At 45.0% G+C, this 15,713-nt stretch overlaps 1 protein-coding gene across 4 annotated transcripts in view; it reads right to left on the reverse strand.

Moving 5' to 3' along the window:
- Positions 1-3,885: 3,885 nt before the first annotated feature.
- Positions 3,886-15,713, reverse strand: part of LOC112080381 (kinesin-like protein KIF26A) — a 141,237-nt gene continuing 129,409 nt past the window's right edge. For 3 of the 4 annotated variants that reach the window (XM_024146114.2, XM_024146116.2, XM_024146117.2), the window contains 5 exons: positions 11,721-14,994; positions 9,504-9,697; positions 6,879-6,902; positions 6,318-6,468; positions 3,886-6,118 (listed from right to left, as the gene is read on the reverse strand). In XM_024146114.2, the coding sequence (XP_024001882.1) occupies positions 5,934-6,118; positions 6,318-6,468; positions 6,879-6,902; positions 9,504-9,697; positions 11,721-14,994 (3,828 nt within the window). In that variant the 3' untranslated portion in view covers positions 3,886-5,933. The remainder of the gene's footprint in view (positions 6,119-6,317; positions 6,469-6,878; positions 6,903-9,503; positions 9,698-11,720; positions 14,995-15,713) is intronic. The other variant, XM_024146115.2, reaches the window with a different exon arrangement.

Below are 15,713 nucleotides of genomic sequence, written 5' to 3' on the forward strand. Positions count from 1 at the left end.
TAGTACTCAGCGGCAGGCCTGACCAACTGTCTCCATGTAGACACAAAGCACTTCGCTCAGAGCAGGGCAAAACCGTCCGAGCTGTCAGGGGAATTAATGACTAGTCACAAGACACTCACTTTCCACCAAACAACTGCAGGCTTAGAATTCTTATCCAATGTAAATGAAAGTGTGCTGTGTAAAATCAGTAAAACTATAGTTATAAAGGTAGAAATGTCAGAGCATAGAAGGATTAAATCAAAGTATCCAGTACTGTACATCAAATCAAAGTTTATTGGTCGAGTACACAGTTCTGTAGATGTTATTACAGATGCAGTAAAATGCTTATGTTTCTATCTCCAACAGTGCAGCAATATCTAGCAATACAATAACACTACACACGTAATCCCAATGTTTAAAAAACAACAAGAAATTAAGACCTCAGAACGAGCAATATCAGAGTCCAGAATATAAAAAAATATATATATGGATGGTGTGTATGGACAGTATATAGCTAGGGGGCAGTATTTTTATGTTTGGATAAATAACGTCCCCAAAGTAAACTGCCTATTTCTCAGGCCCACATGCTAGAATATGCATATCATTGGCAGATTAGGATAGAAAACCTGAAGAAATCCAACCAGGAAGTGCCTCTTATTTTGAAACCTCCCTGTTCCATTGCCTGCCTATCCTCCATTTAAAGGGATATCAACCAGTTTCCTTTTCCTATGGCTTCCACAGGGTGTGAACAGTCTATAGACATAGTTTCAAGCTTTTATTCTGAAAAATGAGCGAGATTGATCACATCGTGTCAGTGGACTGCCAGATGTCCTTAGATTTGTTCATGTGCGCGACACTGGTAGCTAGACATTTTCTTTCTCTCTTGTATTGAATAGTTTACCGTCCGGTTGAAATATTATCGATTATTTATGTTAAAAACATGTCAAAAAAACTTTGACATGTTTCTACGAACTTTACGGATACTATTTGGAATTTTCGTCTGCCCGTCGTGACCTGCACGAGCTCGTGGATTACTCAACAAAACGTGCCAACCAAATGGAGGTTTTTGGATATAAAAATAATCTTTATCGAACAAAACGAACATTTATTGTGTAACTGGGAGTCTCGTGAGTGAAAACATCCGAAGATCATCAAAGGTAAGTGATTCATTTAATTGCTTTTCTGACTTTCGTGACCAAGCTACTTTGCTGCTAGCTGTTTGTAATGTTTTGTCTACTGATCGATGTCCTCACACAAACGCTTGGTTTRCTTTCGCTGTAAAGCTTTTTTTTCAAAATCTGACATGCCAGGTGGATCAACAACAAGCTAAGCTGTGTTTTGGTATATTGCACTTGTGATTTCATGAAAATCAAATATTTTTAGTAATGTAATTTGAATTTGGCGCTCTGCAATTCAGCGGATGTTGACGAAAATGATCCCGCTRAAGGGATCGGTGTGCCAAGAGGTATATTAATGGAAAAGGTGTGTACAGCAGTAATTATATAGGATGAGCCATGACTAGCATACAGTATATACATATAAAGTGGGTAAAACAGTATGTAAACATTACTAAAGTGCCCAGTGTTCAATGACTATGTACATAGGGCAGCAGTCTCTAAGGTGCAGGGCAGGGTACTGGGTGGAGGCCGGCTAGTGATGACTTTAACAGTCTGCTGGCCTGGAGATAGAAGCTGTTAATCAGTCTCTCGGTCCCAGCTTTGATGCACTTGTACTGTCTCCGCCTTCTAGATGCTAGCGGGGGGAATAGGCCTTGGCTCAAGTGGCTGACGTCCTTGATGAGCTTCTTGGTCTTCCTGTGACACAGTGTGTTGTAGATGTCCTGGCAGGCAGTGTGCCTCCGATAATTTGTTGGGCTGACCGCACCACCCTCTGGAGAGCCCTACGGTTGCGGATGGTACAGTTGCTGTGATACAGTCCGACAGAATGCTCTCGATGGTGCATCTGCAGAAGTTTGTGAGGGTCTTAGGGGCCAAGACAAATTTCTTCAGCCTCCTGAGGTTGAAGAGGCGATGTGAACACCGAGGATTTTGAACTTTTCGACTCTCTCCACTGCAGCCCCCTCGATGTGGGTGGGAGCGTGCTCTCTCTGATGACTTTGGTTGTCCACAATCAGCTCTTTCGTTTTGTTGATGTTGAGGGAGAGGTTCTTTTCCTGTCACCACACCACCTGGGCTCTCACCTCCTCCCTGTAGGCTGTCTCATCGTTGTTGGTACTGTTGTGTCGTCATATGGTGCCATATGGTATTGTCCCTTCCTGTAATATACTTATGCTAAAATGTGTATTCTATTCCACTGAGTTATTTACTTTATGTTTGTATTATTTTCCTGAATTATTTCTTATTGTTGTTGCATTGTCGAGAAGGAACCTGCAAGTAAGCATTTCGTTGGACGGTGTATCCCATGTGCATCCTGTACATATGACAAATAAAACTTGAAACATATGGTACTCATCATCTAATGTGCAAGAGAGTGGGGCACTTCTCTTCACCACTAAGAGCTCTGAGTTGGCCCTCCTTCCCTCTGAGTCAAAGAGCACCCAGACCCAGTGCGGCTAAAGGCAAAATGCACCCGTGGATTTGATTAGAAACACAGCAACCAGCTTCTCCTGCCAAGCCACCAAATCATCCTACTACGCTTTTAATCAAATTAAATGAACAGGGAGGAAGCAAGATGGTATCACTCAGCATGGTGGACTTCAACATCTCCACTCATCTACGATATATTGCACACCAGGAGACCTGGCATCACACGGAGTAGAAAACCATATTTGATAGAGGCGTCATTAATCTTGCTGCACCTCTAATATGTATTTGATGGCTGCATATTTCATTCTTGTCAAACTCCCACCCCAAAAAGTTTTATTCTTCATAAATCATTGCACAAAAATGCTTACATATGCACCTGGGAGATGAATCATCACAAGCAGCTCTTTGGTAGCATTAATCAGATGGGGAAAACGTATCTGTGGGAACAGGTTGTTGTTAAATATTTGCTGTACTGCTGTACTGTACTGTCATACTGTACTGTCTTTGGTAAGGCCTTCATTACATTCTCCTCAACCTAACTCGATGACATTCATATCTAGTTGTTTTGAGGACGGTTATGGGTACCAATATCTAATGTAGCAGGCATACAAGAAATGCCTGAAACTAGATCCCCTACATACTGGTCTTGACAAGAAGCACTGTTCAACCAATCAAGTAAATATGGAGGAGTTAAGATGGAGTGAAATGGTCCCTTCACATCAACAGCATGGTGAAGTAGGTGCAACAGCGCCTCTTCAACCTCAGGAGTATGAAGATATGCAGAAACTGCTTCTCCAATAGAAATCCCCGATCACGCTTTTAGGTGATGTCATGGTTACGTTGGCTAGCTAAACTCATGAGCAGAAACACGTCATTGACTCAAATCTAAAGGGGGGGTACCTAGTCAGTTGTACAGCTGAATGCCTTCAACTGAAATGTGTCTTCCGCATTTAACCCAACTCCTCTGAATCAGAGAGGTGCGGGCTGCCTTAATCTAGGTTGTGCCTTTAGATTGTGAGAAAATTAACGACTAAGGAAGATGTTTCACTTCTCTCATTGACTTCTCTAACACCAAATGCCAGCCTGGTTTGCTTGGTCTGCTTCGCAAAAGTTACCAGAAGTCTTGCGATGTTGCGCCTCTGGGTTTAGAAAATCTGTGGTGTAGCCTTGTTAAAGTCCAAAAGTAGAAGTTGCGTCACAGGCTCTCTTTTCATTTCCCCTGAAAACCGGAACATCCGGTTGTTTGGCAGAGGCTAGGATACCAATGACCAATAGGTCATGTGGTTTTGAATTATGTAGGCCAAACATAATAGTTTATTTCAAGACAACCAATGAAGGAAAAATCATTCCAAGTCAGCTATAAGAAGAAACATTTTATTCACAGATAAAACTCAACACGAGCTGCCATATCATACATTTGTACACAGGGTCAGAAAATCCTATACAAAACCAAAGACATTAGAAAATATGGGTTTTGATATGAAATATGACATACATCAACTTTCTTGAAAAAATGTTTTAGTTTGCTAATAGTCATGAAACTAACCCAGCATGATCGAGAGCCAAAGATATTATTAAAATCAAAATGGTAAAAATGGAATAGAAATCATTCTTACAAATTAATAAAAAATCTCATGCAGCATCTTCAGAAAGGGCCTGAGGGTATATCTTTGTAAGAGGAAAGAAAACAAATGAATATTTTAGTTATATAAATCAAACACATCAAAATACAACCAAATCCAGTTTCTTACTCTAGATAACCAAAACCAGTTCATCTTCTTTGTCCACACCATTTTCAGAGAAGTGATTAAAACACAAACACTCTGGCAGCTACATACAGCTAGTTGATTGATTGTATTTGCCAAACAACGTCTAAATCTGAAGGCGGCAATTTCTTCACTGCATGTAAACACGGGAAACTGTGGTTTCTCACGGCCTTTATTTAGGACACTGTCCTCTTGGAGCCTGTCCTAGTCTTTGATTGAGACATCCGGTTAAATTAGTAAAGAAAGTAGAAGGTTGGAGAGAAGTGCTATATGTGTAATATGTGTAGCTTTGAAGCATAACTCAGAGAGGGTTCTGAGTCATTGCAAACGGTCTGTGCTGTTGATCTTAGTGCTTTATGGAGGGTATTCTTATAGTGGAAGTGAGAATGTTGGAATGCATAGAACCAAGGCTTGGCACCACTTAAAAGAGCACACCACAAAATAGCCATAGAATGACGCTTGCTTGTGGCATCTCATCTATGCCCTTTTGTTTGTGTCAGTAGAACCCAGTAGAGGCCCGTCTAGGGATAAAATAGGAGCACTGACGAGCACCTCTGGGCCTGGGAATAATACTCAGCATGCTTCCACATGGCTCTGGGGGTACAGTGAGGGTGACAGAGGTCTGTCAGGTTGACTCTGGACACCCCTAGCACAGAGCACTGGAGAGAGCCAACTGTCACAACCATGAATCATGGCGTACACACAGCCTGTTGGGAGCAGGCCCTGTATGGTGACCCCTCTGATTGATGTGTTCTGCCGTTGCCACATCTCCAATTAAATAAACAAGGGCAAACACAGCTCCGCCCCACATACCACATACTTTCCTCTCCCCTTCTCTACACCTCCACCATCACCCATCTCAGCACCTCCACTGGGACCCCTTGTGATCAAGGCAACTGGAGGGAAGAAACATTTACTCAACCCTGCTAGCTTTCAGCTGGCAGTGGCTGAGTGATAACAGTAAATTGAGTCTTTGACAAGATAACACAGACCTGTTTTAAAAGGTAGACTACTGAACCAGAAAGATAACATAAGGCGCAAGAGGCTGGATTAACATGGGCAAAATGCTGACTGAGGTTGGTTTGAAACATGAGAAAAGGCAAAGTTTGGGAACGCAATAACATTAGCTTATTGCTCTTCTTTTTTTTCTTTTTTTTACCTAGAAATTATATTTTACACACAGCATAATCATATAAATACACTATACAATGCAATATAAAATAATTATTTCTTAAAAGGAATATGTTCAGGGTTTGTTTAGGTATGCTGGTTATGATACTAGCACCATACAAAAAATAATGACTCAAAATAAGTCGAGTGAAAAAGGCACTTCCGGGTCTCGTTGAATGACTCGTGGGTAAATGATGGCCTCTCTCTCATCATGCTGGAACACAGAAACTGGTGTGTCTGTGCACACACTTATCTCCCATTCCAACATGAACATGTCCAGAACGAGGCACTGCAGATAAGTCGGTTCAGATCTCCTGTCTCCATGCAAAGACACCCAACTCGTTTGTCTCATCTTTTATCTTTTTAGTTTTTCTTGTCACTTCATTCCAGCAATAACTATGAACTGACTGCTACATTTCATAATTCTTCCTTTCTCACTTCCTTGATTCTCCATCTCTTCTTTTGCTCATTGTCAGACTTCCACTTCTCGCAGCACCTCTTGAGTGTTGGGCGGTGATGCCACACTGATGTCGAAGCAGGTCACCATCATGACACGTGACTTGCATAGGTTGACACAGAACTCCAGCTCCTCTGTGACCTGACCCAGGGCCTGCAGGTACTCCTGGGACTCCTTGTCCAAATCCTGGTCCACCTCAACTGGATGAGAAGAGACAGGAGAGCAGAGGAGTAAAGTCCTGGTCACACACAATCAACTGAAAACTGGAAGACTGTCCACAGAATCAAGTTAACTTTCAATAGGAAGATAACTTTCTATTTTTGTAGGGAACATTAATAATAAAAATGTGTACATCTCCATATGCCCCAATCCTGGTAGAATAATGTAGCAGACACTCACACTCTCCTATCCACTTGCAAGGGTCCATCATCAGCCGGGTCTTGGTGTCCTCTAGCTCTTCCTTAAGTGCCTCATGTTTGACCTTCAGCTCCCTGATCTGCTGCTGCCGCCGCTCCAGAACCTTCAGCTTACTGTTGAAGTACAGCAGGCCCTGAGAGAGAGAGAGAGAGAGAGAGAGAGAGAGAGAGAGAGAGAGAGAGAGAGAGAGAGAGAGAGAGAGAGAGAGAGAGAGAGAGAGAGAGAGAGAGAGAGAGAGAGAGAGAGAGAGAGAGAGAGAGAGAGAGAGAGAGATGAGTGACTAAGGAACTGTTTGAAATAAATAATAATAATAGTAATTCACTAGCATTTTTGTTGCTGCTGAAGAATTGCAGGATATACAGACACAGTCGTGTGTATTAACATTTCCTGTCACAATAGAACAAACCTAATTTGAGATATGTGCATGCAACTCGAACAATCCAATTACTTCCTGTTCTTCCCCTCTTAACCCTTACTCCAAACTATTCCCCAACTCCCATTAAAGAATAATCAAGCCTCAGCCATCCAGCAAAATCAACATACCTTCTCAACATCCTGGAATGGATGCTAAAGATGAGAAAAGAGAGGAAAATAAAATACATAATGTAAAAAATATGTTTGTACTCTAGACAGAGTAATGATCTCATGATCTCTCAAACAAATACAACACACAAACATGCATGAATATACAGAGTACTAAACCCTGTATATTGTATGTACACAGAAAAAGCCATGTGCACACAAATAGACATCTGAGAATACAAGCACGGAAACCAGCCATGATGCACACATTGCATGGTATTCCAAAACTGGCCTGGGAACAGTGGGGGATGTGCGAGGCAAAGCACTTCATTACCAGCCATTCAGCCAGTGATGGTTGGGAAAGACAAATTGAAGATCATCTTTTCCTAATTGAAACTAAATCAAACCACCATCCAGCTGATTTAAAATCTTCTCTTAACAAATTCCTGTCTGGCTGCCTCTAACTTGTGGGAGCAGTTAATGACCCGTGGCAAGTGGAGCCAGCCATAAAGAGCCATCAGGCAGCCAGGGATGGGCCATGGTGATGGCTGATAGGGTGTGGGATGTAGAGGGGGGATGCACATTCATCACACATTCCTGGACTGCTCTTTCCACCACCACCACTCCTTCCCCCTCTGTCAATCAGCACCAGCAGTGAGCCCCAGCGATCAGTCATATCTAAAGCAATTAACGCCAGACAATAATTGCCTCCTGATCTCTTCACATTCCTGGTCACACAGACACATAAAGACTTTGGGATTCGCCATTGGCCAGACTAAAGATCAAACATCTCAGATGCATATTTTCACCTTGTTCTTTAATAAGAACCTGAGAAAGAGTGAGCTAAGACCTTCCCACGATGTCATGCCTATAGGCCCGACTCCACCAGGGGGCAAAGGGAGGCTTAACACTCTCAGTTAAAACTTGTGCCCCCTCAGTTTTAGTTGTATGTCCCGATATGAAAATATAAACAATTATTGAGTGACAGGTTGATGCAAAATCTGTATCTCCGCTGCGCTGTGTCAGCACAGTGGACAGAGTGTGCCGCGGTGTGTGCAGGGGGGCTATGGAAAGCCACTGGGGCAGTTAGGTATGACTCCTTTGGGTATCCATGGAAAACACTTTTCATCTGTGGTAGGCTAAGCGAATAACGTAATACGCCTCTACCTGTAATATTTGATTTTGATTTATACGGGCGCGGTCAAGTTTACTGTTGAAGCTGCTTCACTCAACTCTGCCTCACGCCCCACCACTACAGAGTTTAGTTAGCTTCTTAGCTAGCTGTTAAAAACATTAGTGCTATTAACCTTAGCCTATTTAGCTAGCTCACTGCCACGATGGATATCAGAAATTGCCTTCGCCAACGTACCCACACAAAGCCAAAGTGTAAAATAATGTTCTTGGATGCTGTCAGTGGTGAAATGTCAGAACGATTCAGAGAACGCAACAGCCAATTGGTGGAGGCCATTTGTGCCCTTGACTTTCTAGATTGAAAAAGTTGAAACTACTGCTAGATCTAAGTAAAACCAGGCTGTATCACAACCGGCCGTGATTGGGAGCCCCATAGGGTGGTGCACAATTGGCACAGCGTCGTCCGGGTTTGGCCGGTGTAGGCCATCATTGTAAATAAGAATTTGTTCTTAACTGACTTGCCTAGTTAAATAAAGGTTAAATAAAAATGTAAAAAACAATAATAAAAAAATTAAGATTTGGTGGAAGCTGAGTTTAGTGTCGCTCGCCAGTTTTTGCAGACTGAAATTGCCCGCTCTGGCTACATTGAGGACGATATGGACCCCACTTGATATCCTGCAACGATTCTCTGGGCCTCTCTCCGCTATGCCGACCGTGCTTACTGGACTGACACATGGATTGACCTTTGGGGCGTCCACAGCTACATGCGAGAACTCATTTTCCACTTTGACAAACGTGTTCAGTCAGCACAGAAGAAGCATGCTACAGTACACCTGAGGAAAGCTCAACTAATCCAACTGGAATTTGAGGGGGATCTTACATGAAGATTTCGGGGAGAATGGTATGATCGATTACTCAGGAAGTTCCACAGAGAATCAGCTGCAAACTCTTCTGAAAAGGTAAGAACAATCTAGCTGGTTGTTTTTTAAAATCAAAATCTTGGTGGTGTTGCCAGTGGTGTCATTTCAGCAAAAACCTAGGGTATGGAATGGCAAAATGACTTCCTTAGACACCAGTCTAGGTTTTCAAAAGCCTCGCTTTAGCGTGTAGGGTGCTGTCCATGGTGCTGATAGAGTGCAACAATTTGTCACTTCTTGGTCAAAAGCACTCTATGGTCTCGGTATTTTAACTTTTATGTTGATTATGGTATTGCGTGACATAAGCAGACTTTAATATAATTCAAATGCAAGAACCCCAAATAATTGTGCCCCCTCACCGATTTCCACTGCCCCCTTAGTCACTTTATCCTGGCGCTGGGTCTGCATGCCTGACTTCAACGTAGCACATTCAGAATATTGAGATCAATGTGACACGTGCAGACTATTGCTGAGCTTGACATTGCTAAGCAGTATGTACTGTATGTATTGATGAACTTAAACCTAATGACTCTAAAATAAGTGGAGTAACAGTATGGGGAGCTTGTATTACAGACAGTAAGCATGACCCTTCACTCACCTCAACCAAGTCCTCCTGTCGTCGCCTCTGGAGCCGTTCCACATCGTCGATCTCGTACACCTTGATCTCGAAGGGTTCCTTCAGTGGTCCTGACATGGGCGGCAGGTCCACCCACTGGCCAGCTGTGCCAGCCTTCTTCCCCAGTGACGAGGTGTCTGGGAGGGGGGCCGGGATGAGCCGCCTCCGCTGTAGCCCTGGAGAGACACAGACAGACAGGCACCTCAATTACTGCTGGAAATATACAATGGTAATATCTGCCAGGGCCGAGCTGTACAGCTCTATCTATTAGTAAATATGTATGAGACTGAGATGTAAAGAGGGTGAGACTGAGATGTAAAGAGATAGCCAGCTTTACACAGGCCTCCTGAGCGTGCTGTTGATTGCATATGTATAAGGCTTTCACCACTGTCTATTTTAAATCCCTACCAAACAATATGAATTTAAAAGATTGACTGCATAAATCTAAGACAGCTGGAACAAGTGGAAGTGTCTGCTGCTGTTCAACTGAGTTCAAAGACATCTAATTTCTGCTGCATCAGAAAGGTGACAAAACCAACTATAAGAATCACATTTTAAAAAGTTAGATTGATGAGGTACAACATTTCCTGGGGGAGTTGGGGAAAGCGACAGTTTGTCCTTGATGTTGTTTGGATATTCTGTGCTATACTTCTCTGGCATACTGCTTCATTCAGGAGATCTGTAGAAATGTATTTCTTATTTCAGATGGGAACATGACACACATAAAGTCAACAGCAGTGAACCTTGACCCTTAACAACCCTTAACAAGAGATTGTCTAAGCTGATCTGCACAGCAATCGGGGGTATTTATAGACATGCTGTGTAACATTTAGACAATAGGCTTTATTGAGGAGTGGTTAGGGCTTATGACCTCCATGAACAACCTCCTCCATTATTTAACAAGTGGACTGTTTGACATCACACAGTTGCTTGTAAATAACAACAAAGACTGGGCTTAACCTCTCTTGGGTAGGGGGCTGTATTTTCACGTCCGGATGAAAAGTGTGCCCAGAGTAAACTGCCTGCTACTCCGGCCCAGATGCTAGGATATGCATATTATTAGTTGATTTGGATAGAAAACACTCTGAAGTTTCTAAAACGGTTTGAATGATATCTGTGAGTATAACATAACTCATATGGCAGGCAAAAACCTGAGAAGAAATCCAACCGTCTGCTCCTAGTGATAGCGTGTCATGAATTTTGATTACTGGGCTAAACGCACTAACAAAAAGGATGTATTTGGACATAAATGATGGACTTCATCGAACAAAACAAACATTTATTATGGAACTGGGATTCCTGGGAGTGCATTCTGATGAAGATCATCAAAGGTAAGTGAATATTTATAATGCTATTCTGACATCTGTTGACTACACATGGCGGATATCTGTTTGGGTTGTGTTGGTCTCTGAGCTCTGTACTCAGATTATTGCAAGGTGTGCTTTTTCCGTAAAGTTTTTTTGAAATCTGACACAGCGGTTGCATTAAGAAGAAGTGGATCTAAAATTCCATGCATAAAAGTTGTATCTTTTAGCAATGTTTATTATGAGTATTTCTGTAAATTGATATGGCTCTCTGCAAAATCATCGGATGTTTTGGAACTACTGAACATAACGCGCCAATGTAAACTCAGATTTTTGGATATAAATATGAACTTTACCAAACAAAACATACATGTATTGTGTAACATGAAGTCCTATGAGTGTCATCTGATGAAGATCATCAAAGGTTAGTGATTAATTGTATCTCTATTTCTGCTTTTTGTGACTCCTCTTTGGCTGGAAAAATGGCTGTGTTTTTCTGTGACTTGGCTCTGACCTAACATAATCGTTTGGTGTGCTTTTTTTTGCCTTTTTGAAATCGGACACTGTGACTGGATTTACAACAAGTGTATCTTTAAAATGGTGTAAAATACTTGTATGTTTGAGGAATTTTAATTATGGGATTTCTGTTGTTTTGAATTTGGCGCCCTGCAGTTTCACTGGCTGTTGAAGAGGTGAGACACTACTGTCCCACATACCCTAGAGAGGTTAAACAAGACAACTTGTAAAAGGACCTGAGTAATGCTTGGGATTTTATGGAACTTTCACATTTTTGAATGCCTCAATCCATTCCCAGACTAAACCTACAGTATGCTGTTGTTCAGGATATTATCAGATAGATAATGCATAATGATGTATACAGGTTCAGAGCTATTACCATTGCGTTTCTTGGGGGATTTGGATGTCCTGGGGCGGCCTGAGGAGGACATTCCACTCTCACTCATTGAGTCGTGTGCAGAGGAGGCGCTGCCTGTGGCCTCGCTGTCCCGGATCATGCTCTCATAACCACTGCTGCCCCCGCTGTGGTAGAAGAGGGCTGTGCGGCCCATAGCTGGGGGCAGCTCTCCACTCAGAACACTGCTATTGTCACTGCCATGGCCACTGCTGTAGCGCTGCGGCCTTCTGGGGGCTGTGATCTTACTGTAGGGGGAGGGCAGCATGGCCACGGGGGACTTGTCATCACTCAGGTTCACCCCACTGTCATTACCACTGTCAGAGTCCCCTGAGCCCCTCAGGTGTTTGCCTGATGTGCTGCCTGATGCCAGCTCACTGACCCGGCTGTTGGCTGCCCGCATAGCATGCTTGGTGCCCATGATGGTCCCCCGGCCAGGCTTGCTGCTGACGGCTGCCGTGGCTCGCGGGGCGGAGGTCTTGCCAGTCGGGGGAAGGTTGGCATTGGGGTTCCTGGTTGCTGGAGCTGCCAGGGACTTTGTGGAGGAGCTCAGGCCCTTAGAGTTGCTCGCTGACAACGAACGGTCCTTACTTCCATTGACCGCTCCTAGTGCCCTGGGGTTAACACTACCTTTGACCTGCCCAGGTTTACCTAGAGCACCTGTAGCACAACAGGGGGAGGTTGGGGATGTAGCAATGGGAGAGCTGGTTGAGTTTGGTACACCGAATCTGGGAATGGATCTGCTGGACTTGCTGCAGCCCAGGCTGGCTCCACTGTTTTCTCGACTGAGAGTGGGCTTGGAGCCCACCATGGACATGCTGTCACTCCTTTCCAGAGGCATCTGACTGCCGTAATGCTGCCGACTAGCATCTCCTCTGGCCCTCAGACTGGATGTGGCTTTGGCCGGGGTGTAGTCACCTCTGAGGCTGGAGGTTTTGAGACTGTTGGAGTCTACTCTGCAGTGGATCTCTAGCTCATCCTCTGACACCGCCCCCCTGGTAATTTTGGGCCTCCCTGCTTCACCGTACACAGACTTTAAGGCACTTTGGGGCAGCAGAGGCCTGTTCTTCTGATCCAGACTGGACTTACGCACTGGAGGTGGAGGAGGTGAGGTACCACCAGGTTTGGGGAGCATGCTGGCTTGCTGCCCATTTGCCTTTCCATTCTTCCCCAGAGAGGAGAACTTGAGAATGTTGGTTGTAGTGGTGATGTTCTGGGTTGTGGCCTTGGTCTCTGGGGAGACGTGGATGACAGGCACAGTGCCCAGGGTGGTGGCCCCTCGTCTGAGCTGAGGCATCTTGCTGGGGGGCTCCGCTTTCTTACTGGTGGACTTCTCACAGCCGTCCACCACCCTCTGAGCTGAGGTAGAACCCTGCACCTTGGGTGGGCGAGATACACCATTGCTGTTGACAACACCAGCTTTGCGGCAGGGAATGCCACTTACTGGGGTTCTGGGGAGCTTGCTGGGGGCGCTGGAGTCTGGAAGCTGAGGTTCAGAGTGGTTGACAATGCGCTGCCAGGGGTCCTCCTGCTTGACTTCCTGTCTCTGTGGTTCACGACTGCTGCTGCTACTATAGGCTATTGATGAGGTAGGTTTCACTTTCCTGGGAAGACTGGAGTGGACTATGTAAGGGCCCTGGGAGGGTTGTGAGGAGGAGCTGAGAGAGTTAACTTTAGCTGATTTGGATGGGAATCTGAGGGATCCTTTGGTTGACTCGGGAGACAGAGGGCACTTTGTCAGGGACAGTTTGCTAGGTGCTGTGCTGTCACTGTCCAGTTCAGAAAAGCTAAAGCCACTGTCGTTCAGGGAGTTCTTGGCATCCCTTCGGGATGATTCACAGTGGAACATACCCATGGAATCCAGGTAGAAGGTGCCGTCTGGGCCGATGTGCTTAGTCTGTGGGAGGAAAACGTCTGCAGAGTGTACCCTTTCACTCTCCAGAGTACAGACGCTGACCTCGCTGAGCCAGGAGCTGATGGACGAGCCCCTGCTGCCCACACACACAAATGAGTCATCCTGTAAGGGGGTGAGCACCTCGATGTTGACCTCTGCACCCCTCACAGCAGATGTGTAGGCGTCAAACTCATCGTTGATGCTGCTGATGATGCTGACGGGCCGGGAGCCGGAGGCAAGGGCCTGCAGGGAGCAGTCGCTGTTGAAGCTGATGATGCTGGAGGGCCGCCCGCTGTCTATGATGCTGCCGATGGAAACCTCCTCCACCACAGTGAACACCAGCTCATCCTCTCCGTTCAACTCCACAGGCTGCTGCAGGGTGACCGTAGCCCGGAGGTTGTCCCTGTCCATGTACCTCTCTCTCAGGGTGGAGCGTAGCTGGCACACCTCTACAGGTCCCCTGGTCTGGGTCCTATCAAGGAAGGGGTCCCCAGACTCCCCCTGTTTTCCAACCTGATGGCTCATTCCCACAGGGGGCATTCTGGTGGGGGACCTCTCCTCTGCTTCTCCGTTGCCCCTGCTTGAGTCTCTCTGCTGTGGTGGAGGGGGAGCAGGCTTGGGTAAGGGCTTCTTGTTGAAGTAAACCTTCTCCCGTACTACTGGCTCAGAGGCTGGCACCGTGGCCACACCCTGTATGAATGGGCTTGCTCTGCTCTCTGACATCACCTTCTCACCATCAGCACTTGTTCTACATATGCTCTGTGACACCCCTCTGGAATGTTCCAGTTTAGACTTAGAAGGGCTGATATGGGGGCTACTGGATGGAGGAATGGCTACAGATTTAGGAGCAAGTTTAGGTGATATGTTCTCCTGGGAGGAGGAGGCTTTAGTTACAGTCTTTGGGGAAACAGAGCCAGGGCATTCCTTTGCTTTGCTGTCCACCTTGGGGCTGGCCTGACTTCCCCTGCCCTCTCCAACAAACGCTGTAGGCTCCTCGCTGCCGTCGATACACTCCAGGCGCTCCTGCAGCTCAGCAAACGTGTTGCACTTGAAGAAGTGATCCCTGTCCAGGGGGCCCTCCTTCCCAGACCGCTTCCTGTTCAGGGAGGGGATGATGGGAACGAAGGTGGGGGGGCCCTCGTTGTCACTTAGCTCCCGGTCTGAGATGGCGGCGCCCCCCGGCCCCACATAGATGACGGTGTCACAGGACTGTTCGCTGCTGGAGGAGTAGTCTGGGTCGCTGAGCAGGGAGGGCAGGTCTGGGTCCAGGGCCACCGTCCGGGGGTGGAAGGGTCTGAGGTGAGGTGGCCGACGGATCCTCCCCTCCTCACAGGAGCTCTCCCCTCCAGAAGAACTGGATGCATACTGCAACACAGAAACATACAGAGACTTACAAAACAGTGTATATAGGAAATGTGCTTAGCACATGAATGTGCTACATACTTAGACTTTCTGCATAATTCACATGTTCAAGACATAACATTTTTACTTTAGACTTATTGAAAAAGTCTATATAATTTTCTCCACCATTTTCCCATTTCCTGCTGTAGATTTACAGTTAATTCAATCGCATAATGAATTCACGGTGGAATACATCGTAAGGCAAATATAAATTACATTAAAATCGTCAGTCAATACATTTAAAGGTTACAGGTTGAACATCAATAGGCACACTGAAATGAATGTCAATAATATGAATCAGTGTCCGTAGAATGCATTATAATTACGCCGAAGACAGATGCTAAATAAATACATGCTGTCATTACACCTAATTATCTGGAGTATATATTTCCCGAATCCGAGGGCATGCATTACACACATCCTTAGGCATTAGGGTTGCGATCAATTCTAATTGAAGGCAGTCAATTCAGGAAGTGATTTGAATTTAAAATCCCACATTCTTCTAACTTTTGACATAAATAGCTTCTCCTTTTCAGTTAATTGAGAAGTCAGTAAAAATGTATGCTGATTTGTTCAATCATTAAATTGGAATTTCAGTTTACTTCCTGGATTGACTGCCTAAATTGAAATTGAGCCCAACCCTGTTAGGCAGCCCTATTGATTACATGATTATGTGTTGAGCA

The sequence above is a fragment of the Salvelinus sp. IW2-2015 genome, unplaced genomic scaffold, assembly GCF_002910315.2.
Source record: "Salvelinus sp. IW2-2015 unplaced genomic scaffold, ASM291031v2 Un_scaffold16299, whole genome shotgun sequence".
Classification (NCBI taxonomy): Eukaryota; Metazoa; Chordata; class Actinopteri; order Salmoniformes; family Salmonidae; genus Salvelinus; species Salvelinus sp. IW2-2015.